The 24,632-nt window shown below is 39.0% G+C and overlaps 4 protein-coding genes across 6 annotated transcripts; 3 read left to right on the top strand and 1 right to left on the bottom strand.

The window, feature by feature from the left end:
* Positions 1-32: 32 nt before the first annotated feature.
* Positions 33-4,400, top strand: rnf11a (ring finger protein 11a). The gene is made up of 3 exons (XM_004065692.5): positions 33-457; positions 2,296-2,462; positions 2,558-4,400. The coding sequence occupies exons 1-3, from the start codon at positions 359-361 to the stop codon at positions 2,727-2,729; spliced, it is 438 nt and encodes a 145-aa protein (XP_004065740.1). The 5' UTR covers positions 33-358; the 3' UTR covers positions 2,730-4,400.
* A 90-nt stretch (positions 4,401-4,490) lies between these two features.
* Positions 4,491-6,321, bottom strand: hmox1b (heme oxygenase 1b). Its single transcript, XM_004065693.5, has 6 exons — positions 6,185-6,321; positions 5,998-6,054; positions 5,600-5,711; positions 5,302-5,517; positions 4,946-5,218; positions 4,491-4,870 (listed from the first exon to the last, which is right to left on the bottom strand). The coding sequence occupies exons 2-6, from the start codon at positions 6,045-6,047 to the stop codon at positions 4,703-4,705; spliced, it is 819 nt and encodes a 272-aa protein (XP_004065741.1). The 5' UTR covers positions 6,048-6,054; positions 6,185-6,321; the 3' UTR covers positions 4,491-4,702.
* Positions 6,322-7,251: 930 nt separating this feature from the next.
* On the top strand, positions 7,252-12,996 carry hmgxb4b (HMG box domain containing 4b). Of its 3 annotated transcripts, none has more exons than XM_011474207.4 (7): positions 7,252-7,559; positions 8,821-8,889; positions 9,615-9,645; positions 9,815-9,918; positions 10,121-10,468; positions 12,611-12,733; positions 12,839-12,996. In XM_011474207.4, exons 2-7 carry the CDS (start codon positions 8,821-8,823, stop codon positions 12,881-12,883), a joined length of 720 nt encoding a protein of 239 aa, XP_011472509.1. In that variant the 5' UTR covers positions 7,252-7,559; the 3' UTR covers positions 12,884-12,996. The 3 variants fall into 3 exon arrangements, 2 of the variants coding, with proteins under 2 accessions (XP_011472509.1, XP_011472495.1); XR_013655568.1 differs by having other exon boundaries at positions 7,266-7,559; positions 8,821-8,923; XM_011474193.4 differs by having other exon boundaries at positions 7,266-7,559; positions 8,821-8,904.
* A 1,533-nt stretch (positions 12,997-14,529) lies between these two features.
* Positions 14,530-23,960, top strand: LOC101159796 (GTPase IMAP family member 8). The gene is made up of 8 exons (XM_011474218.4): positions 14,530-14,796; positions 16,558-16,886; positions 17,047-17,157; positions 17,620-17,742; positions 20,912-21,428; positions 21,521-21,580; positions 21,678-22,012; positions 22,144-23,960. The coding sequence occupies exons 2-8, from the start codon at positions 16,560-16,562 to the stop codon at positions 23,536-23,538; spliced, it is 2,868 nt and encodes a 955-aa protein (XP_011472520.3). The 5' UTR covers positions 14,530-14,796; positions 16,558-16,559; the 3' UTR covers positions 23,539-23,960.
* Positions 23,961-24,632: the final 672 nt, after the last annotated feature.

Genomic DNA, 24,632 nt, shown 5'->3' with positions numbered 1-24,632 from the left:
AATGCATTTTATTTTGAAAATACATCTGAGCTGTTACCTAAAGCGGATGTACAGTTTTAGAACTGTCCTGCTTAGAGTACTTCCGGCGTTTATTTAGTGTAAACACAACACACAGCTGGATACACAACAAATATCACCTTGAGTACAGAGTTTAAAACCCGTGTGTCCGCCGTCGCGATGAGGTTTCCTATTCCCCATTTTCGTCCACAGAAGACAGCGCTCTTCTGAGAAGCTAAATTCCAGCGACAGCGACCGAGCTAAGCTAACGCGAAGCCAGAAACCGCTCGCGCTTGTCTTCAAAGTTGGCTCAGTCTAGCCCGTTTAAAAAAGCGCCCTCCTTCATGTTTGTGTCAGGTCAATGGGAAACTGTCTATTTTCACAAGGTGCGGATGACCTCTCGCCTCTAAACGAGTCTGAGGGGGGCAGTCTGCCCGGAGAGCCGACGGTAACACAACAGGTGAGCTTTAAGTTTAAGGTTGTATTAGTTACCTATTTTTTGCTGGTTTCCAAGTACATTTTACTATATATACTTTTTTGCATTATATTGACTTGTTTTTTTAAGCCACCAGAGAAAAGTAGTACATGTTATGCAACCAGTCCAAAGAATATATGAAACTTAAAAGGCTTAAACGATTTTAACACAGTACATGTAAACGTTATGTGTGAGTTTTAGAGCCACGTGACTCTGATTACTTTATCAATTTAAAGACTATCAATATTGGTGTAATTTTATTGGTCAGCCATAGTTTTAAAGTCTGGAAATTTGTCACAATACCTTCTTATATTTGCAAAAAGAAAAATAACTTCTTGAATATTTACCCCTTTTTGAAATGTAGTTTCACCTTTGGAGCTCATGGAAACCCTGACATTTATAATGCAACTAAAATTTTATTTAATATAGTCCTCTAGTTGACTAAATTGGGAATTTAACACAATAAATGTGTTATTGTGTTTAGTCTATTTATTTGTCTTTTTTTTAGTAGGTCAACTGAAGTGAAATAATAATTAATTCAACCAATCAATTGTATTTGAAGAGCTCTCATAAAATGCCAGAGCAACCAATGTTCTGTGCAAGTAAAATGTAGATATAAAAAATAAACTAACAATTGACAACTATGGCCTGCTAAATCTGCTCACTGGAGTAAATTCAATAACATTAACTGAGATCAAATGGATGAATGCTTTAATATGAGAAATCCTTAAAATAAAGGCAATTTTCCAGGCATTTCCAACCAACAACAACTCCATTTTTTTTATCACCTAAAGACATGCACAAAACCTAGTGTGTTTTGTTTGTGTTGCTGATTGTGTGGTGAAGGACTTTTATAGCAGCGTTATGTTTGGCAAACACATGACTTTTCTGAAAACCCTAAGGGGACTGGAGAATAAACTGTGGGTGTGGAAAACTATCACCCAGAAGGAAAGTATATGCAGTGGAATATTGATGGTTTTGCTTCAAAAAAATCTGTTTTTAATCACTAGAATCAGATGTTTTTAATACAGTATATTTTATTTTGAGCATTGCTGCTGTTTAGTGTAATGAACAGACAAAGGTCTGGGAAATAAAAGAGCTACCTCTCCAAAATGATAAGATCCTCTGGTACCAATGAGGTCCAAAGTCTTTCTCTTCTTTCCATTTAAACCATTTACTTCTGATCGCAAAATAATCTTTGATTTCAGGATCTAGTGTTGACTGTTGAGGACTGGTGTCTTTAGTTGCACTACTGGAAATTTTTGAAGTCCTGTAACCCGACTAATATCTCAGAAGGTGTTGTGAGATTGTGCAAAGAAAGTGTTGGTTTTTCCTCAACAGCTGCACAGGCTTTAACCTGACTAGCAAACCCCCCCCACTGTCTTATCTGACTCCAGGCCTGATGACTATTCTACTGCCGACATGGTTATCAGGTTTATGGCGACTCTATAAAGTCCACGCAGCTGCTGTCGCTGAAGCAGAAGGAGGGCAGAACTGTTTGATGACATTTTCATAGATCATTAAAATGTGCATTTTGGAGCCGGTTTAGCTCGTGCTGGTTTGCGGCGCCTTCTGTCCGTGAAACCCAGGTTCAACTCCGGGCTGCTCCCTGTTCCCCTCTCTACTTCTGTGCCGGTCCCAAGCCCGGTTGCCTTGAGAGGGTTGCGTCAGGAAGGGCATCCGGCGTAAAACATTGCCAAGTTTACCATGCGACTCGTTCGCTGTGGCGACCCCTGATGGGAACAGCCGAAAGAGAAACAACATTAAAATGTGGTTTTGTATTGATAGATAATCCAATCTGTTTGGTTCGAAATCATCTCCAGGAGCGCAGCCAGCTGGAGTTCCATCCCAACCCTGGAGAGAGTCGCCCCGTCAGCCAGCTGACCGAGGAAGAGCAGATCCGGATTGCCCAGCGCATTGGACTCATTCACCACCTTCCCAAGGGCATCTTCAACCCCGGCTCTGACCCCTCTGAAAAGAAAGTGATAGAGTACGTTTAAAGGAAGGCGTGCCTCATGTCCATATTCATATAACTGACAAAAATCATCAAGGTTTTGACCGTGTCCTCAAATCTCTCTTGTGCAGGTGTGTGATCTGCATGATGGATTTTGAGTATGGAGACCCCATTCGGTTTTTGCCCTGCCTTCACATCTACCACGTTAGCTGCATCGACCCTTGGCTGATGCGCTCCTTCACCTGCCCCTCCTGCATGGAGCCCGTAGACGCAGCCCTGCTGTCCACCTACGAAACCAACTGAGCAGCCTCCCGCTCGGCTGCTCCCGCCTAGAAACAGGCGCACCTCCGTCGGCACGCCTGTCCTGTTTCTGCTCCAACAGGTAGCCCAGGTGGCGTGGGACGAAGCAGGTATTTATAGACCGATGTGAAAGGGGGTTTTGCAGAAATGCAACGCTTAGGTTTCATACGCCCGTTTTCTGGAGGTGTGAAAGTGTGTGCCAAATGACTTTAGATGAAGAAAATAGACGAATATATTAGAAGAATGTTGCCCCACATCTGCTTAACGGGCAGGCTTGATTTTTGAAAGTGGTCTTTGCTTCAGGTGTGATGTGCAAATGTCACCAGAAAGAGAAAACATGAAGGGAAGTGAGAATGTTCTTCAAATAGTTGTGAATGTCTCTGAAATGCGATCCCTCCCCCCAACGGAGGGTGACCACGCCAATCTTCTTGAACAAATTGATACTGTGAGGTCCCACGACATTTCAACGTTTACAGTGCTGGGATGCAAAATGCTGTCGTTTGACAACTTATAAGCCTTCTTGAAGCTCTCGTTTTTGAACGGTTTGTTCTGTAGATCTTTTTTTCTTTCTTTTTTTAAAAGCTGCTTTTCAAGAAAGTTAATCTAAGTTTTGCCTTACCAGATAACAAATCCCAGCCTTTCACCTTGGGGTTGCTTTTAATGTCACGTTGTAAAAACCCAGTTCCTCTGTGTTCCTCTGTGTTCATCTGTCTCTAACATTTACACAATATGCTGTGCAATCTCCTGGAAGCACCTTGATTTAACCCAAATCTAAAAACACTGTAGAACTCAGATGATTGAGTTTCATTTCTTTTTTCAGTCGTTTATGCTGCTGTTGCCTTGAACCTGAAGATAGCTGAGGATTTTTTTTTTTTATTAGTAACCACGCATTTCCAAAGTTCATGAGCGGCAACACAGATCCTTCTATGATCTCTCAATGTAAAGCACACACATTTTTTAAGAATTTTGAAATAAATGCTACTAATAGAGGGGAATGTAAATGTAAAGCAGGATTTTACATAGATTTGAATGATGATAAGGAGTTGATATTAATTTTACTGTGCACTTTTTGTGCCTTTTTAAGGTATATGTTGGTTAATTCATGTGAAGTACAATCATTTCTGAAATGGCTCATGTCTTAATTTAGCTGTCCTCTAGGGGGAGACAGATACCAGCCGTTCTCAGACCTTGGAAAGTTTTTCTATAGCATGGGTATGGTGTGGTTCAGTTTTTTGTTTGAATTCATTTACCAGCCAACATTTTTATATTAGGATCTGGTTTTCTAAGGCCAAGGGGAGTTGATTCCACAGGTATTGTTCACCCTAAGACACCACGGGATAAGAGTTATCGAATGACTTGACCTATTAAAAAAAGCTTGTGGGAAAATGTCTTTTGGCCAAAATAAAAGCTCGTGAGCTTTTATTTTGACTCCATGAAGTTAAAACTTTTTCCCAAAATATTTTAGCAAATGTTATCATGGTGACAGTAAAATATCACACAGACAGTGTTTTCTTTAGGAGAAAATCAAGGACTTCTCCTCCTGAGTGGAGCCACACTTTGTCATGCACCATGAATACCCATTATGGAAAAATATGAGATTAAGTCGGGAAAATACTGGCTGTTTTTAATTTATGCATGTTGAGAAACTTCAATAAAGATGGATACCGAGTCTCACCCTGTGTGGTTCTCACGTCTGTGACTTTGTGTACAGAAAATATAACATGTAGAGCTGAAATATTGACTAAAAAAAACATGCAGAATACATTTAAATCAAAAATATTCTTTTAATTAAAAAATATATTTACAGTGGTTTTACAGTGTAATCCATTTAAACACAAAGTGCTGCAGTGTCACAGTAACATTTACAGTTCTTCTTAACAGACTTGATCCATTTACAGAGATGTGAAATAACAAATGTGATGCATTTATAGTTAAATTGTTTCGGCCGTGCAAAGGAAAAACCTAAAAGTCTACATTTATAGAGCGTAGAATCCCACACTGACTGTAGCCAGAGCCAGAAAAAGCCCCAGCACCATCCTGATGAGCGGGACGTGGAGTGTTTTCGCCTCTCCTGACTTGAAGGTTAAAATCTTCTGCAGCTTGTTTTCTGTGACGTCCAGCAGCTTCTCAATGTCATCAAAGACCTGCAAGTCAAAGGTCATCTCTTGTCAGCTAATCCGGTTAGAATTTCCTTTCTCTGCTCAAGCATCACTTCTAACCTGGATGTTGAACTCGAAGGCCCTGACCGCCTCCTCCAGCACGCCGTTCCTCTGCTCCTCCGTCAGCTCCACGCTGTTCATTCGGCTGCGGTAGAGCTGCTTGAACAGGTTGGGGCTGGACACTCCAGGGAAGGCAAAGAAGGACAGACCCTCGCTGCTTTTCAGCCCCATGGATTTCTGGGCAATCCGACCAAGAACCTGGCCTCCAGACAGATCGCCGAGGTAACGGGTGTAAGCGTGGGCCACCAGAAACTCGGGGTACTCTTTGCCGATCTGGGTAACCACGCCAAAGACAGGTGTCAATGCAGTTTCACTCTACTGAATGGTTTTCTTATGTTTTATCATATCAAATGTACCTGTCTGAGCCTGTGACAGTATCTCTTGGTGGCGGCAGGAACAACTATTTTCTCTCTCCAGTTGGTGCCGTAGAAATACTCCAGGTCTTTCTCAATGGACTCCAGCCTGGCCAGTTCGGATGGAAAGTAAATGGGCGCCACACCAGCATGGTTGGAGTTCCTGCTCAGCTCTTCCTCCAGAGCTTTGTAGATCTCATACAGGGAGCACAGGAGGAGCTGCAGCGGGTGAAAAAGAAGGATCTTTGGTCAGATTAAGAGCTCGATTAAGAGCAAAAATCTGGGCTGCATATTTTCTAACCTTGTACTGTGGAAGCGTCACTTGTCCCCGCTGGAAGCTCAGCATTAGCTCTGTGTTTTCTGCTCTGACGTGACTCTCCTTTGTCACCTTCTTGATTTGTTCAGACAGATCCCTAAAAAAATAAAAATAAAAGGAGAATGAATCCCATTCAGGGCAGTATGAGACGCATGTGCGTCCATAATGGCAGCTTGGAGGACCATGCAGACTGTTATCTCAGGAGTACAAAAGTAAAAACCATCACTTAATGCGATTAAAATTCATTTTAAAAGCATCCAGGAACTTTATCAGAAAGTAAAATCCATTGCCTGTTAATAGTCTTGTCCTATAAATGGATCGTTTCTGTTAGTAAAAGAGGGGAATTGGATGTGAAAAGGAAAATCTCAGCAGTTTACTCTTACCTGTCAGCAGTCTGCTCTGTTGCTGCTTGAGTCTTCCTCTCAGTTTCCATTGTGATGCTGAAATCCAAGCAGTCAGAAACCCACTTTGAAACATCTCCACTTGTTTTTCGATCTCACAAGGTTTACGGTCTAATACGTGAAAATGAAAAGCATGAAATCTGAACTGTAAAGTCTCAAGTTTACTCACCAGTTAAGATCAACTCCTTCAGATTTGTTAGTCCTGGTTTTTCCTCTGGATGTCCTGTGTGGTTGGTTTGCCTTCTCTGTCTTTTTATACAGTGGTGGCTTCAGTCTCCTCCCTCCACATTAAAAAACAGGATCAGAGTCACAGCCAGACATCAGTTCAGTGGGAGGCACTGAGAGTTAACATGACGCAGCAGTTTTGAGAAAGCGCTGAGGGAGGGACTACTGGAGTTAGCATGACATCAGGAAATTTGCTCTTGGAAAACCAGAAGGGGTGGGAGGGGCTGAGAGGTTAACATGACTGTGCAGACCGAGATTCCAAAGTTGAACCAACAAGAGAGCTCCAAACATGACTCTGAGCTTTTAGGGCGCTCCAAACATGACTCGGAGCTTTTAGGGCAAAAATAAGAAGTTGAATGAGAATATGCAACACATTCTTGTTCAACTTTATGTATTCTTTATAAACAGATCTTTAGAAATATTACTAACTGATAGTTTTATCGTGTTTTGTGAACTCTGGATAGAGGGAAATGTTGAGATTTATTTTAATCGGTCGTCTGTCAATAAATCTGTAAATGCAGCGAAGATCAGATGAAGCAAAAAACCACAACTTGAAGAAAAAAATAAAAAACTACCAATTCTAAACCTGTTTGCACAACTTTTATTATTGTTTCATTTAAGGTGAATCAATCTAATGTGCTCTTATGCCTTGTGTGATTTTTATCAAAGTGTTTATGTAAAGAAATGTCTTTAATAAAAAAAATACAACAAACTTTGTTGAAGAGGACAAAAAGTTCTACGTATTTGATAGCTTTGGTTTTAGTGTATTGAGGTGGACTATCTTGGATTTTCTGGTGGTTTTATTAGACTACATCCTAAATAATTTGAAGCCTCGGACAACAGCAAACTTATATCTGATCATTTCTGCAAGTTTATTGTGTGGTTTCTGTACCACACAAATGTTTCCTAACTGGCCTTTAGGTATTTTTCAACATAGTGATTTTAGCTGAAACTCCTCCAACCTGGCAACAAAGCATTAGAGCCGCCTGCAATTGGCCAAGAAAACATGACTCAGCAGTCATGAAGGGGGGGCGGAGGTAAGGAAGGGAAGGAGAGTGCTAAACGTGAGACGGCAAGTTTTTCTCCAACAGACTGGCGGGCAGTTCGACAGACTTCGGCTTCAGTCGTGTATTTCCGTATGGGTGGAACAAATGTTCAATCAGCTGATCTGATTTTCGTTGGAAATTACGTCAACTTGAGAAATCCAGTCTTTCGACTCTTTTGTTTGTTGTTGTTGAAAATTTCGACGCAGATAATACATCAGAGGACGGTTCTGCAGAGAACAGTTTTAACACCAGAGCAGATTTTGGTGCAGAAGAGTAAGTTTAACTCAAACTTTTCATGTTGACCGACTTTTAATTCTTGGCCTCGCGCCAACACACCGCGCGCACCGGTGACTCATTACAGGGAAAGTAGGTTAAACAATAATTTTAACTATGGGAGCGCAGCACATTCAGTATTTTTTTCTATAAAAGGATGGAAATAGTCCCCCCCCCCCCATTTATTTTCTCCCCAAAATGAATTCACTCATTTGGAATAAATCAAATATTTCTGTCCTGTTACAAAAAGTAGTACAATTTCTGCTTGTCCTGGGAACTTGCTCTCTTCATCCCTAGTTGGGTTTGCAATTAAGTTTTATTTGAATTTCAAAACAAATATTACAATTTTCTTTATGTGTTGAAAGGGAAGTTTTAAAGACCCACTCCAATGAAGATCATATTTTTGGTGTTTTTAACACATTCTTGTAGCCTTTTTCCTCATGATAGAGAACATGTATTAATAAAATTAAGCTTAAAATTGCGTATCTGAGTATTTTTTTTTTTTAGATTGAAGTCATTGTGAATCAGGAGCTGACGGAAAAATTCTGCTGGAAAAAGCTTGTAGGTGTGAAAGCTACAACAAGCTTCCTGCTGCGCTCCATTCTGATGCATTATAGACTACTAGATCCATGCACGTCTTTCGTTTTCCTCGTCCTGAGCTGGTAATTGGTTTACTCTGACATTGCTTGCTATCTTTTTTGCACCAGTAATGATGGGTTGAGGGTGTGAAGGGCTGTAAGCTAGGAGTAGAGCGTGTAAACAGATGGATGATAGAAAGGGGGATGGCTGACACTGAACCAACAGTCCTGCCCACAACTCCAAGGTAAAGTTCTAATAAACTACTGGCGCTCTGCACCATGTCCTAGAAGACAACACAGGTTTTTTGATTTGACTAAAAATGTCCAAATCATAATTAAAAGACCACTGTGAACGCTTTAAAGTAGATGAAGGTGATCGGAGTGGGACTTTAATGAACTTTGTAGGAGTTTTGTCCATCTTTGATGTATTAAATTCAACTGCAGTCCTCAAAGAGACAAACACTTTCACATTTTTCTGAGTGATCAGAGGTTGTTGAGTTTTGTTATTCAATATTGACATTGAGTCTGTCACACATGAAGGTGTTTGGAATAATCTCTCATCCAGAAGGACAGAGACCAATACGAGAGTCCAGATCGTTTAAGAGTTGATTTATTCTTTTGCTAAAATAAATATTGTTTATTCCCTAATTCCTTGTGCCTCCTGTATTATTTTTTGGTAACAGATGGATGGAGAAACGGACAGTGATGGGCCCAGGGAAAATCAAGGACAAGAAAAAGGCATTCCGATGGAGGTGGAGAACCTTTTGGTAGATTCAAAGAACTCTGGTACAAAAGGAAACAAGGAGGGGGAATAAGAACCCTTTTCAATTTTTTTTTTTTTTACTGGAATCACATTTCAAAACTTGGTTTAAATAAGCTAATAATGTTTGTGTTGCTGTCTGATGCTCTTGAATATTTACTGATTTAAAATGTTTCTTTAGTTTCCTAGATATATTATTTTCAGCATACATTGTCATTCATACATACACACAGCTTGGTGCATTGAGCATTGGTTGTTCTGACAGACAGAAATATTAAAGAGAAATTCCTGAATTAAATTACATCAGAATGGGAGCAAAAAAAAAGCCAATAAAATCAGTTTTGAGATGCTTAAATTCTTAAACCTAGTTTAGGAACAAGCCAAAAACCAGCATTTTTATGGGTGTCTGCTGTTTAAATTTGGTAAATCCATATAAAAAAAAATCTTATCCCACAAGAGCCAGTGACTAGTTGGCTCATCTGCTTCAAGGTGTTCAGAGACGTTATTCTGAATTAGTTTGTTGTAATCCGTTTGTTTTTATAGAGGAGCAATTTAAATGTAGTTGTTCCTCCATCCCTGTCTTAATGCCACTCACTTGACCTCTATCTGAACTGATATGTGGCTCCAGGTGAAGTTGAACCAGCCCACCTGAAGTAAAGTAGTCTGCGAGTTTCACTGTGATGTTTCTCACATATTTCTTCTGTTTTACCCCCACAGAAACTGGATGGCACCAAGAAACGACACAACGGTATGTTGGTAAACCTTTAAGCTTAGATTGTGCTGTAAGATTTAGCCTCATTTCTTTTGTAATTATTGCTAATCACATGTCTGCATTCATATATATTTATTTACGCCCTTTATTAAAGCTCAACCATAAAGTAAAGGATTTCTTTTGCACCAAATCTTTGTAATTCCAGGTAAACCTGATGCCGAACTGCGCAGGTTAGACTCCTCTGATCCTCTCTCTGCTTGTGCAGTTCACATGTTTTCAGATGAATGGACAATGAGACAGGAGGAAGAGGTGAACAAACAATCAATTCTTTTATTTCACTGTTTTGAACATCAATGATAATTTTTCTAAACCAATCTGCGGAAAACAATCATAAAAACATGTTTTTTCAAAATGTTTTCATCCTTCTGCCTATACTTTTATGAATATCTTTTAATAAATTGTGTTTATTTTAGATCTATTTATTTTAATTCCTCTTTTTTTTATCCCCCAGATTAATACTAGCTCCCTGCTGGAGAACTCGCAGTTTCTTAATTGCCACAGCACTATGCTAGAAGGTCACACGGATGCAACTGAAAGGCTCTCCGACCCCCTAGTTTTGGGGAGGTCGGATCTCTCTGATCCCTTGCGCAAGGCTGGTCTTGTGGTACCAAGGCTCTCCAGCGAACCTCGCAGTCCCATCACTTCTTCATGCTTTGTGACCAGTCCAACCTCAGATGCCCTCAAGTTTGCCTCCAGAAGTCCCAGTCCACTGAGGGGAGATCCTGTCTCTGCTGCAGCTCACCTGCACCTCCTGGGGGAGTCCCTGTCTTTGATTGGACAACATCTGCAGGACGTAAATGTAAGTAAATCATAATTTTTAAATATTTCCATGAATTCCGCCAAAGTGTCCGTACAACTTAAATATTCAATGTTTAAGTTATTTGTTCACCAAAGGATAATTTTTTCTTATGAAATGCAGTAAATGAGCCTTAACTGTTGCAGATTAAACACTTGAGAGAACTTCACCCTCTTATTTTGCCAATATTGGAACCAAAAGTTCAAATGTCCCCACACAGTTGAACCTGAAGCCGTTCACGTGAAAACTGCGGCTGTTTGTCAAAGACTCTGCAAATATGAAATGTTTGCCACGTCGATTTTTGAAAGGGCTCTGGGGCCGTTGTGTAGTAAAATATAGGTCAAGATTTATAAACTGTTTTTTTTTCTGTTGTATTAACAGTTTTTTGAAAATTCCTTAAACAATAGATCAACTATTTAAATTTTAAACAAAATATTGATTAAAAAGATCAAACAGATTAGGGATTTTAAGTATTTCCGCTTTATTTATTGTGATTTTATTATGATTGAGCACAATGTCTTATATTCACGCGATATGTAAGCATATTGTGTTTTCTGGAAAGATGGTTTTGTCACTAATGCTTTATTTAAAAGTTTTTATTCAAATAACCAGCTCATTTAAAAAAAAGCCAATTGTAGCTATTATAAGTTTATCACGACGAATTCTGTTTCATGTCAGAAATGTTGGTATTTCCACATTAACTGTAGATGTCACCTTGACTTTGTTTAATTTAATAGTAAAAGAACTTCAACAATTCAGGGAATTCCACTAAAATCAAACTGTAAAGAAGAGAGTTATGTTGTTGATTAAGCAGAAGTAACTTTCTTTCTCACACTTTTTTTAAATCTGGAAGACATTTGCCCCCAGAATCTGGTAGAATCTGGTAGAAACTGGTAGGTGGTGCTGTTTGACAAGTTACGTCGATGCAAAAAGCTTCATTGTGTTTCACATGACCAAACAAAAGCACTGCATTTAGGCAGAACTTACTGAGTTTCTGTTTCATTCCGTTTTTTTTGTTGTTGTTGTTTGTCTTAGATGATGTAAAAAACACATTCAAACTTAACTTGAATTTCTTGACTGATCTTTTGTATTGGAGACTCAGAAAACAACATAGAAATGGTCAGCAAGTTCAGTAACTGCATGAGAAGCTCAAAGATGAATATTTTGACATTTAAATTTGTGTCTGCCTGGACCATTTTTCTTGGCAGACAGCACTACACTTATGGTAAGGAGGTATTATCATCATTTAGGAAACTCTATTAGTAATAAATCATTAAAACCTACATGCTTAATCTAATTTTTATTATTTTCATAATGGAAAAAAGTTTGTTCAGAAGCATTTGTTGTTTACATTGATGTTTTTACAAAACCAAGCCTCAACTTATAAAATTATTTTATTATTGATCAACGTGGTAAATTCTTATGAACAGCTCGCATTGTGTTTTGAACAGCCAGATGGTTTTATTTTATTTTTTTACGGGTTATGCCACCTAAAACAGAGAGTTTGTGCTGAATTACACAAAAGGTTATTTCCAAGGAAACACAAAGGATATCAATGTTTTAAAAACGTTTTTGTGAAATAAAGCTTCTTTATGCATTTAGTTGAGGTTTTGCACCATTTTTTTTTTTGCTTACAATCTTCTCTGTTTTCATAAATGCTTGAACATATGGTTGTGTCAATTTTTCAAGTCATTTTTCTGTTTTAATAATAGTGAGGAAAAGCAACAAGCAATGGAAGAGACTCAAATAATCCAAATACAGATAATTTTAGGTCTTTCTTACAGAGAAGCTGTAAAGAAAGTGGAGGTGTCAGTGAGTGCAGTTTCCTTCACCGTCAGAAGATGTTTTAAAATCTTAAAAACTTTCTCATCACTTCATTTTATGTTAGTTCTGCCCCATCATTTTCAAAATAGTTTCTTTAAGTAGAGGGGATGGTGTGCTGTCACATTACAGACTGATCAACTATCATCTCTGGAGTCCTAACCCCATAAAGCCTGCATTTATTTTGAATCATAAAAAAGTAACAACATGCTTTTGCTTTCAATTAGATGCTAAATTAAGTTAAGTTTGGAGCAGTTTGATGTGTATTTGCATCAGCATCAAGGGGTTAATGGATTTCACAGGTCTCTCTGTGCCTCTCTGCAGAAAACGGTGTGTTTGTCGAGTTCCTTCTCTTTACTTTTGGATTCTCTGCTGTGTGCCTTGGCTCCATTGATGAGCCTCACCTCTGAAATACCTGAGCTGTCGAGCTGCACAGACCGCACACTGGTGAGAAATGCACTCCTTCAGCAGCGGACATCATCTTTAAGACACTGCTATGACTTTACAAAGATTACAGCAAGGATTTAACATGTTTTTTCTTTCTTTTCCAAGTCCTCCTCTCTGGAAAACTTTGCTTATTTGATGCCCGGACTGTAAGTGACCATATTGGGACATGACGCAATTTTGGGCGGTCGCTAATTTTATTTTCCCATTATCATAGTAAGCATTATTGTATGTGCAATTTCACTTCATTAAACATTTAAAAAAGACACACAGATACTGCTCATTTAAAGGTATCTAAAGGTATGCTGAAGCTTCGGTCATGGAAGCTTATGTTGCATTCAGACATTACCTTGATATAATTTGCTCTTGTGACTAAACGTATTTTAAAGATTTCAATTATTCAGAAGCAGATCAGTGTAGCACTCAGGTCCAATCAGTTTAAATATTTTCCTACAATAGGTAATCTTCAGGAGCTTTACAAAGAAGATTTTAGATATTATTTTTTTCACTAAATAGTTTTAAAGAAAGTAGACCAGATGTGCAAACCTTCTCGTTTTTTTTGGGTCATATCACTAATTCTGAGGTTGACGGTGGGCAGAAACGACTCTTGTTGAGCAGGAACCTGCAGAATCAGGAAGGAGCATCGTTGACTGGTTGGAGTCAGATAACAGGAAGGAGACGCAAAAACACGAAAACATACTTTCACTTTGAAAGCAAGCAACACATTAGCAAGTGCAAAAAATAATATACGCTAACGGAGAGTGAAGAGAGTAGTGTTTATTACTGTGTACAGGGCATGAGAGCTCCGTGCATCATGATATGAGCCCCAGCCATCTGAAAGCTTTGACACACTATGCAAGAGTAAAGCATATTTTAAAACAATATTTAGTTATATTTATGTATTTATTTATTTATTTATATATTTATTGTACAATATTTATTTAGTTATAGCCCTCCTGATCAGTTAATACTTGTCTTCAACCCCTCACCCCCCCCCAAAAAAAACACATGAAAAAGGAAGAAACAGAAAAGACTGACCAAAAAAACAAAAAGGCTCTGACAAAGATGCTCCCCAATCTTACCACAGTGACCTAGAGAAATATCCTTCACCACAAACGATAGCCACTGGCTGCTGCCTTTTTATATGAGCAATCAGAGATCCTGCAGCCTGACAGCAAAACTCTGCTTTAAAGACCATGAAACACTGAAATCTTTGAAATAGGATGGAGCAGACAATAACGGTGTCCTGCAGACAATCACACGTGCTCAGAATAAAAGGCCAATTTCAAAACAAGCATTTAGGGTTAGTGCAGCGTTGGTGAGGGGAAGCCAGAAAACAAAAAGAGAACGCAGAAATGGAAAAGAATAAGCAAACTCTTCATAGACTTCATTTGGACCGCAGAATCTTGTTGCTGTGAAGGGATGCAGCCCTGGACAGATGTCCACTTAAGCAGATAGGAATTACTTTCAGTTAATGTCAGACATTCTCAATGTCCTGCAATCTCTCAATATTACTATTTACTGTGTTGAGTTTCTTTAACAAAAAAAAAACAATAAATCTGACACGTTTTTAAAATCAAACAAAAAACTAGGATGTTTTTTTTAATGTTTTTCAGCAGGTACATTTCTTTGATTTTTTTTTTTTTTTAGAAACGAAACAGGCAAGCTTCATTTCCTCATCTTGACCTGACAACAAAATATTTACTCAGTTTAGATTGCCAGTTTTTCACCTTAGCGACTGCAGAACCTGAAAGGCATCCTTTTTGGAAAGACACCCAGGAGGTCTGGGTGGAGCAGATGACACAGTGGTGGAGTGAGTCATTTGAGGTTAGGGCTTGAACCTCCACCTTCCCTTGGAATGCACAGTACTGAGCAGACGGAGAAACCTGTTGTACACACACGCAATCTGTGCGTTTGGGTGCATGTGTAGTCAAAGTGAAGAGTGAGACGGCAGCATATCTTTGTCTACGGAGACCCAACATGTTCTGAAGTTCTCTGGTTTGGACAGAATTTGGAGCCAATTGAACACATTCAGGCATCGCATAAACTGCACCTCGTCCAACACAGTAAGTATGTTTCCTGATTTAAAACTTGCTTACAAAAACATAAGTATAGTCCATAATCTAAGGTTGTTGAAACTTAAAAGACGGTTACAAAAATACGGAGCATACACGTTATTTACGACAATACCAGGCTCGCTAAAAAAAAAAAAAAGAAATTATAGGAATTTACTGTCCTATGCTAAATTTTTGCGCGTCATTTATTATTTATAACTTTAATTTATTGCATATTTTGATCATATAAAGGTGATTTAAATATTCCATGTAGCACTTTTGGGATTTTTTTCTTTTGTTGCTTTGGAGTGACTGTATATGTCAGTGTGAAAGTCTATGCTGAATGTTGTTAAACTGGACTGGTAGGTGTGGCTATTTAATAGCTGTGACATCTAAGGAATGCTTAATGCTCCACTTAAGTGTTGGTTTCAGTAAATTCAATGGCTGTTTTTTGTTTTTGTTTTACCTGTTCTTGAATTGTGAGCCAAAATCAAAGGGTTGAAAATGAAGAAATTACATGAAGGTTCAAGAAATACCAAAAAAGATGTGCTTTTTTTTGGTGTTGTTGTAAAATTTATATATTTTTTTTTACACTTGGTAATTCAGTACTTGATAGATCCACTCCAATGTAAATTGTGTTTTTTTGGTGTTTTTAGCATGTTCTTGTACCTTTTTCTTTTTTAGGAAATTAAGCTTAAAGCTTCTGAATATTTCTTAATTTAACTTGTGGTAAATCAGAAACAGACAAAAAAAATGCAGTTGGAAAAAAGCTTGTAGTTGTTCTGTACAAACTACAATTGGTCTTTGCTCGGCTCAATTCTGATGCCTCCACTTACAGACAAATAAATCCCTTAAACATCCTTGTGTTACTCGTCTGAGCTGGCATCTGGCTGCTGCTCCAATATTGCTGGCCATTTTTGTTGCGCTGGCAATGTTAGGATGGAAGTGTGACGAGCTGTAAGCTAGCGGGAGAGAGTGCAAACAAAGGGATGATGTGAAACGGGGAAAGGCTTATTCTGTGCCAACAGTCCCATAACCACTGCCACTCTGCAGAAATAATGCCCCAGAAAAATACACCGTTTTTTTTATTTTGTCTAAAAATGGCATAATCAAAACCAAAAAGACCACTGGCAACACTTTCAAAATAGATTCAAAAAATGATTGGAGATGATTGTCTTCCTTTAAATACATGCAGTTGTGCCCATGAAACTTTATGAACAACAAGCTTAACATGTATTTTGTTTTGTTTTGGTTTACTTTTTTTTTTTTTTTTTTACCCTGAAAATTCTAGTAAAGTAATTTTCTTTCACGACTACATCAACATAACAAGTGTTTCCTGATTACTTCAAACCAAACATGCATAGCTTGAAATGCTTGTTTCTGAGGAGTTTCTTTGCCAAATAGTTATTCAAATCAGCTGTTTGCTTTCTATTCGATGAAACCAAACAGAACAGATAACCTTTTCTCTACTTGCTAGATGACTTTTTATCTACTATCAGTAAAGAGATCCATTTTCTTTTTCAGGTGTTTATGTTTCTCAGTGTGGAGAATGTCAGCATATTGTGAAAAGAAAAGCATTTTCTATTTTTCTTTTTCTTGAACACGAATCCACAAAAACTTTTCTAAAATTTGCCTTGGAGGCAGAAAGTCTGCTGTCTTCTGAATGTGGAAAAAAACTGCTTTGGTTTTTTCAGTTCTCAATTGTGGCATTAAATGTTGATTATTAATTAGGAAACACATTTCATCCCTGAATTCTCCTTTATGCCATGTCAGGAATGAGTGAATACAAGAGGCAGAACTTCAACAGCTCCTCAGACCTGAGGTTGTTTCTTTTGGGGAACATTGGCTGTGGAAAGACGTCGTCTGCTAACACCATCCTTAACCAGCCGTCCTCTCGCTCTGCTGATGACCCCAAAAGCTGCAATCTACGAGAAGCCTTCACCGACGGCCGGAGAGTGGCTCTGGTGGAAGCTCCGAGATGGTATTGGGCCGGCGAAAAGGTGGACGACAGCGTCAGAAAGGAGACGGAACAAGCTGTGGCTCTGATGGAACCAGGACCACATGCTGTTTTGCTTCTGATCCCTGTTAACCAGTTTACTGAGGTTGGTTTTTCCCAACAGAACACGTGTATGTATTCAAGATTTGAAAAAAATAAAGTTCAGCTACCATACAGACACATTTTTGTGGAAACCCAGGCAGTGAAATCTTAAATTAAGCTTGATATCATACATTTTTATGTCTCCTTATTCTTTTTTTGTCCAGATGGAGTCTCGTGTGCCTTCAGAGTTGCGAGAGATGTTTGGGCAGGAAGTGCTGGATCACACTTTGGTGCTGTTGACTTGTGGAGACTACTTGATGGGAAAATCGGTTGAGGTATTGACAAATGTATAGGTAGCCTCTGCTTAAAGTCATTTTTATTTGATGCACAAGTCAGACACGAACCACCAAAAAGAATAAGTAAGTAAGGAAATGCTTTCTAAATGACTAACCCTAACCCTTTGCAGTTTGTTTTTGCAAATCTGCTTTCCACCAATTGGTGTTTTTCCAGCAAGTGGAAAGGATTTTTTGTGCACAGCAACACTTACCACTTTTGCAAACCGGTCTTAATAGTGCCATCAAATTACCTACATTCAAAAATTAGGTTTCATGATAGAAATGAAAGTCTGCAAATGTTTTATGTTATTATATTAAAAAGGGGGACTTTGCCTCCAAAGCCCCTCTTTCTTGTACGTTTATATATACTGTGTTCTGTTCAAGTGATATTTTAGTACTTTTCAATATCTTTTTTTAAAAATGTGTGCCTAAATTTACTCAAGTCAAATTGTTGGTTTGCAGGAATACCTGCAGAAAGAAGACCCAGGATTGAGGCAGATGATCAAGGGTTGTGGTGGAAATTTCCATGTTCTGAATAATCGTAACCCAAAAGACAGAGAGCAGGTCCGCGAGCTGCTGGAGAAGGTGAGCAATGCAGAATACGAACAACTGGAGTTTGCATCAACTTTGCTTGACATATAGTTGTTTGCGGGAATGGTTTGAATGGAAATTTGTCACAAAAATTTGAACACGCCTCATTTTCTACTACTTTCTATGTTTGTTATTGTTTGGAATTTTTTGATCTTGTTTAAAAAAAATCCAAGATGGCAGAAACACTTACACAAGTGAAAACAAAGACTTGTGGTAAATTTCCAAAAAAACAAATATCAAGTCAGAATGGAAGAAAGGCATGAGGTTTAGATGGTTTGGGTCTGGAACAAAAACCCCTGAGGTTAGGTTTGTGTGTCTTAGTGAGATGGAGTCAAAAGGGCTGGGCTATTCGAATGCTGCATGACTACGTTTAGATAAAGAGGGGCAGATTTTGATGGATTCATAGAAAACAATTTGAATCTCAGTCGAACTCAAACAGATTTGTAGACTTTATTGGTTAAAGTACAAACCTGAATGGATACTTAACAATTTTAAATAGTAAATATCGTTTCAAAGTTAAAACCAAAGTGACAAACTAGATAAAGGCAAACCAGCCTGACATTTATTTCAAATTTAAAGTAAATTAATTTGAAATTAATACTCAATGAAATACATATGTTGTAGAAAGATGCAAGAAATTAAAACTTCAAAAAAAAGATCAGATTTATTAAATTAATGTATTAGAATCAGATCTATTCACATTTACATTTTGTCCTATTTTAGATTATTCCTTTATGGAAATATAGATTATTGGGAATTCTGAAGTACTTTTTGTGTTTAGAAGTTTTTAGATGATTAGCTGCTTGTTTTTTTTTAATTGCAGACCTTGTTTTAAGGGTTAAACAATGTACCGAACTCTCTTTCTCTCCAGTCTGCCTTCACATGAAAACCTTCCATTTTTCTTAGCATTTTTGTTCTGCTTGAATCCAAAGCTGTGTTTTTGCTTCTTCATTTTCTATGCTTGCAGCAGAGTTTCCGTTTGAGCGGTTCCCTCTGACTCAAATTTCCACTTAGGTTCCCTTGAACATGTGCACTTCCATTTTCCTTTTTACCCTCCTAAATTCTTCAGAAATAATTACCCCAACAGAATGCCAGCTATGATATCAGTTTGCTGAAATGTGGGCGGACCTGCATCACTAAAGTGATGTAACCATCATATCTAGCACTTGGGGTGGGACGGGTTCCTGCCATGGTGGGGATCCAGTGCGCATGAGGGTGGTTGCTCCCGGGTTTTTGTCTGACAGCGGGGCTCTTGGAGGCCTAAGTTGGCCGGGCTGCGGCGCTGTCGGCCGCTGGCTCTGGGGTGGGGATGTCAGGCCTCTTGCCTTTGCTGGAGCATTCAATGTGAACAAGGTACACTCTAAGAAGCACACATTTTCTTTCAGCCCACCTGCTTACTACTTTTTGCACAAATATAGGCAAGGGTAATGTTTTTACACCCTTCTCCAAGAATATTGTTTATGCAAACTATGTGTGTGTATCTTTCTGTGTGCATAGTGTGTGAGGTAAAACTTCCATCATCAATGTTTGAATATACTTAAAACCTGTAAACAGTTGTGTTCAGACTATTTGTTGGTGTGTGTAGGTGAGAACTAAGTCATGCAATTTATTAATGACAGACACTCTTATGTTATGAGTCTGTATCATCATCTTAACCCTAACAGGGTTGCATGGGATAGAGCAGTGTTTTTCAATCAGTGTGCCGTGACACACTAGTGTGCCGTGGGAGATGGTCAGGTGTGCCGTGGGAAATTGCCTTCATTCACTGATCTAAAAACATTTTCCATCTCCAGGATTTCAGCTCTTTGTTCATCCAAACAGGCCCTGATAAAACACTGAGTGGTTAGGAATATGAAAGATCATAAAATAGTTTTTTCTTTGTGTGTATTTGATTCTATTAAAGACATTTTAATAAGAATGACCGTACCGCGATTTAGCCGTAGCTTCAGCTGTTTGCGGAAAAGTCCCGCCCCTTTTACTGTCTCCACCAATCATTCTTGGAGGCTTAATGACACGTCATCAGTCTGACCAATCAGAAGTGGTTAAAGTCTTCACTTCCTTGTTCCGATCTGCTCATAAAGTCGCTCAGTTCCAACAAAAATACGAGTTAAAGCTCGTCTTCAGCGGTGTAGCTTTCCACTGAATCTGGTGTCAGACCGTGGAACAAGTGAACAAAACAATGAAGCTCAGAGACGCAAGTCTTTCTGCGTTCGGTGGCTGTTTGCACTACATCTCCCATGATGCATTGGGTTAAAGTGACAGCGTCTCAGTGCAGAATGAGCCTTTCTTTGTAAACGTCTTGAAACCACAACAAACACACATCAAACAGTTTTTAAATCTTTTAACTTAACTTTTATTACATTTTTTAGAAAAAAACAGTTGCAACTTCCAGCTTTTTCTGCCACAATTATCACAAAAATGCACGTGAGATTGTGGAAGGGCTGTAGATCAGTACAGACTATGAGTTTCTCGTTTTTTTGTTTTTTTTTTTGGATGCTGGTGCGCCGCAGGATTTTTGTCAAGGTTAAAGTGTGCCTTGGCTTAAAAAAGGTTGAAAAACAGTGGGATAGAGGGACACATTCAATCTAGGTTAACCATGATATAAAAGTAGGAAAAATGCTAGAGAGGTGATACCTTTGCTCTACCCATTCTTTTGAAAACCTATTGGATGATATCAAGTCCAGCATATCATGTGATTTTCTGCTTGATTTTTATTTTTTTTACCCAGCATGAAAAAAAGGTTATGGTACACATGTTCCATTATTAATAATTACTATTGGAATTATTTTGTTTATCAAAACAAATGTTTTCACAGTTAAAAGGAAAATAAGTGAAGCAAATAATTCCAAAAATGAACCTAATTTCAAATTCTAACCGTTTATTTAAGATTTAATTTGGAAATTAGGGGGCGGGGACATGAGAAAATCTTTTTGTGTTTTGCAATTTTGGTATTTTGGAATATTTTCTTTGTAGATTTGGACTCATGACGAGTAAATTTATTCAGAGATTACATTTTTTAATATTTCATTTGTGTATTATTTAAAATAGGATGGATGGGACATACAATGTTCTTAAAGTCTGGAATAAGCCTTGAAATCAGCCTCCAAGGCTGTTAATGTGACAATTCTCAACACTTTTGTGACAAATATTACTTTTATTAAAGGTGGACCGCATGGTGGCGAAAAATGGAGTATTCAATATGAAAACTGCTGAAACCAGACAGCTGAACAGTCAAATCGAAGACCAAGAAGAAGAACAAGAAGAAGAAGAAGAAGAAGAAGAAGAAGAAGAAGAAGAGGAACAAGGACAAGAAGAGGAAGAGGAGGAACAAGAACAAGAAGAAGAAGAAGACGAGAGATACTTGTTGGAATTAATGCAAGATCAGTTGCTGGGGAGAAGTGAGACATTAGCTTTGAACAGAATTTTAGGCACGGGTGCACTTGAAGTGGTAGTTGAAGAGGAGGAAGAAGAAAACGATGATGATGATGAAGAAAAAGAAGAGCCCATCGTACCTTTGAAAATGACAAACGTTAAACAAGTGATTAATAAAAGGGATGGAAGTATGGGTGAAGCTCGAGTGCCCAATGGGTTTCCTTCATCTCCAGAACCAGAGCTGCAATCGCATTCGAAGTCTTTTGATGACCCACAGCTGAACAGCACTCTAAGTTCACTGAAAGCAGGTACATGTCAATGCACGAAGGCACATCACTTTCTTTCCAGAGGTTACAAACAACTCACAATAGTGAATGCAACTCCTCCTATTTTCCTGTAGATGGAGGTCTTCTCTCAAAAATATCTGAGATTGTAACATCTTCAAGAACCCCAGCTTCCAGTAGGTTTCTTGACTTTGTCATCTTGTGCTATTCTTTTACATTATTTACTCTTGTGGACGTTAAAGTTTTCCATGTTTCTTTGAATTTTATTTGCAGTTGAAAGCAGAAGCAGCAGTGTTGATGGAGCAGCACCTCAACCGTCTCCTGTTTTTTCTAATCCTCATTCACCCATCTTCGTCTCCACCACTCAACCGTTGTCAAACTTGTCCCCCTCTGCTTCAATATGTTCTCCATCCTTCTCGTCCTACCCGATGCCTTCCGCTTCGTCTTCTCCGGAGCTTCGTCTGATTTTGCTCGGTCGATCCGGAGCAGGGAAGAGTTCAGTCGGGAACAGCATTCTGGGGCAGAATGTCTTCAGATCTGAGTCAGACAGCTTTACCGCAGTCACTCAGAAGTGTGAGAAAAGGAAGGCAGTGGTTGAAGCACAAAAGGTTTGTGTTTAAAACATTTTAAGCTTTGAATCCTTGCTTACCTCACTCAGAATTGTCAAAAGATTTCAATTTTTGTTTGTAGTTTTCTGACAAATAAAATGTTTTCTTGCTGTCTTTTTTCTCTTCTGCAGGTGGCAGTAGTGGACACTTCTGATTGGTTTAATTCAGAGCAAACCCCTGAGGAAGTGCGAGCTCAGATCTCCTCTTGTGTTGCACTGTCCACCCCCGGCCCTCACGCCTTCCTGCTGTGCGTCCCGTTGGACCAACCTGCAAAAACCGAGCTGCAGGCTCTGGAAGCCATGGAGAAGGTTTTTGGCCCAGATGCAGTGACAAAACACACCATTGTCCTCTTCACCTACGCCGATCGCCTGAGGGACAGTGGGATGATTGGGAATGGCGGCGTGGAGGCCTACATAGCGAATCAAAGGGGGGATTTGTTGAAGCTTGTTGAAAAGTGCAGGGACAGGTTCCAGATCATGGAGAGGGGTCAAAGGGAGAAGAAGAGTGTGGCTGATCTATTCACTTTGGTGGCGCTAACAGTGAAAGAAGCTGGAGGACAATACTTTTGTTCTCCTGCTTTTCTGGAGGCAGAGAACAAAGTGAAACAAAAGCAACTAGACCTCGTAAGAGAGAGGAGAGAAAAAGAACTAGACCAAAAAACTGTAAAAAAGGCTCAATTGCTCAGCCCAAAACGTAGGTCTTTATTTGAGACAGAAGATGAGCTTGAGGAAATGAGGGATGAGGCAGAGATGAGTGTAAGTCTGACTAGTATGGACTGCATTTCTCTACTTACAATTTCTGACTTGTCCCCTTCTTTTCTGAATTCTCTTAAAGAGAAAATGGAGACTAGTATGAAGATGCTTCCTAAACTGACGTCAGATAGCTCAGTGCGACTTGAAGAAACAAGGAAGCAGCAAAGCAGTCCGGTGTTGGCAATCCAACAGATGGTGGCAGACGGTTCCCTGTGGGGAAAGGTGGGATCTACTGCAGGTCATGTTTCCAGAGCGGTAGGAGATAAGGTTCCAAGGGTAGTGGCAAATGGTTCCTCATGGTTGGGATTCAGAGCTAGAGCAGTGGCAGGGAGTCCAATGTGGGAGAAATTGGGGGCTGGTACCAAAACTGGAGCTAAACTGGTGGCAGACGGGTCGTTAAGAGTTGGAGCCGGGATTGGTGCTGGTGCAATGCAGGTTGCACAGAGTCCCATGTGGGGCAAGATGGGCTCCGGGGCAAAAGCAGGGGTCACAATGATGGCTGAGAGCTCACTGTGGGAGAGAATGGGAAACGTTGCTAGACAGGTTCCAAAAATAGTGTTTGCAGCTGGGCTGCTAGGACTGGTGCTCGGTGTGTTTTTTGGTGGACTGTTTTGGGGAATTGTCGGAGCCGCTGCTGGATCTGCAGCATCTGAGATGACCCGACAAAAATTCATCAGCAGAAATTCTTCAGAGGAGACGTCTGAAGCTGCAAGAAACATGGAGAAAAGCACGTGCAACAGTGCAGATGGAGGGAAAAGTCTGAAATACGAATGAAGAACTCAATGTAGCATGGATTGAATACATACATTTAATTTAGCAAATTAAAAAAATGTACCTATGCTCAACTGACTCCATTAGAATATAGTATTTATTTTGTCATTCTTTTAGATACAAAAAACTTTTAAATTAAGTTCAAAGATTGAAATCCCCTATTCAGTTATGGATCGAACTAATTTGTTTTTGTATAAAAGCATCAGAGAGAAAAAGAAAATCCATGTATATGTTTATTTGCAGAACTTTTTTCTTAATTTGTAAATACCTCTTTTTAAATACCTTCTTTTTTGGGGAATTGTCTATATTATGCATTGTGTACATTCTATACTCTTTAATCTGTGCCTCATTACAATGAACAATAAAATATTTTTGCTGGACATTCATATGAACGAAATCCTACAAAATAAAACAAATTAAGGGTATCTTTTTTCAAAAACTACCTTTTTTTCCCCTCTTTTCTCAATTTTATTTCCTGTAAGTTGGTCTGATGGTTTAAATTAGGAACCTCACTTGAATGTTATAAACCTTAAACTTTGACAAAGCAGTAAAAAGAAATCATTACTGTTGTGCTTGGACTTGGATTACCCCAAAAACTCTTCTGTTGGTCAATTACAGGTATACAGTGTAATAGCACTTTCAAGACAATTCGGCTTTACCAGAATTCTCCGGACTAACTAGGCGGATTATGACTATCATTAAAAATAAAGCTCTTTCTAATTTTTTTTCCTGACAGCTTTTTGTAGCGCTTTGAGAAGATCTGTTTTGAACTGGTGCTTTATAGTTTGTTTTCTGGCTTAGACGCGTGGAAGTAGTATTATTATCTCTCAGTCCCATGTTGGCCGGTGTTGCCCGGCCCCTAAGATAAACGCCAAGCCTTTACAACCAACAGATCTGGAGCACCAGATTTTTACCGGAGCAAAACTATTTACATGAATTTCAATGTTGCTTGTCAAGAAGTCTCCGCCTTCACACGTTTCAGGAATGGGTGGACTAAAGACCAAGCTTCTAGTATCATTTCATTATTTTTAGGGAATTTTTTCTTCTCAATTTCCTAATTTTTCAGTAATTTTTTTTAATATGTATTTAGGAACATC

This window comes from Oryzias latipes, chromosome 1 (genome assembly GCF_053564925.1).
Source record: "Oryzias latipes strain Hd-rR chromosome 1, Olatipes_Hd-rR_3.1".
In the NCBI taxonomy this organism is placed as follows: Eukaryota; Metazoa; Chordata; class Actinopteri; order Beloniformes; family Adrianichthyidae; genus Oryzias; species Oryzias latipes.
Note: the sequence above shows the minus strand (reverse complement) of the source record. Positions and strands in the feature narration are given on the sequence as shown.

Bases quoted from the DNA above. Each gene is read 5' to 3' on its own strand.
- LOC101159796 (XM_011474218.4), top strand. From the start codon at position 16,560: ATGAGTGAATACAAGAGGCAGAACTTCAACAGCTCCTCAGACCTGAGG. The intron at 17,158-17,619 runs GTATTGACAAAT...GTTGGTTTGCAG, and splicing joins TGATGGGAAAATCGGTTGAG to GAATACCTGCAGAAAGAAGA. The intron at 17,743-20,911 runs GTGAGCAATGCA...CTTTTATTAAAG, and splicing joins TCCGCGAGCTGCTGGAGAAG to GTGGACCGCATGGTGGCGAA.
- hmox1b (XM_004065693.5), bottom strand. From the start codon at position 6,047: ATGGAAACTGAGAGGAAGACTCAAGCAGCAACAGAGCAGACTGCTGAC. The intron at 5,712-5,997 runs GTAAGAGTAAAC...TTATTTTTTTAG, and splicing joins ACAGAGCAGACTGCTGACAG to GGATCTGTCTGAACAAATCA. The intron at 5,518-5,599 runs GTTAGAAAATAT...CACCCGCTGCAG, and splicing joins TGACGCTTCCACAGTACAAG to CTCCTCCTGTGCTCCCTGTA.
- rnf11a (XM_004065692.5), top strand. From the start codon at position 359: ATGGGAAACTGTCTATTTTCACAAGGTGCGGATGACCTCTCGCCTCTA. The intron at 458-2,295 runs GTGAGCTTTAAG...AATCATCTCCAG, and splicing joins AGCCGACGGTAACACAACAG to GAGCGCAGCCAGCTGGAGTT. The intron at 2,463-2,557 runs GTACGTTTAAAG...TCTCTTGTGCAG, and splicing joins TCTGAAAAGAAAGTGATAGA to GTGTGTGATCTGCATGATGG.
- hmgxb4b (XM_011474193.4), top strand. From the start codon at position 8,821: ATGGATGGAGAAACGGACAGTGATGGGCCCAGGGAAAATCAAGGACAA. The intron at 8,905-9,614 runs GTAGATTCAAAG...TTACCCCCACAG, and splicing joins TGGAGGTGGAGAACCTTTTG to AAACTGGATGGCACCAAGAA. The intron at 10,469-12,610 runs GTAAGTAAATCA...GCCTCTCTGCAG, and splicing joins AACATCTGCAGGACGTAAAT to AAAACGGTGTGTTTGTCGAG.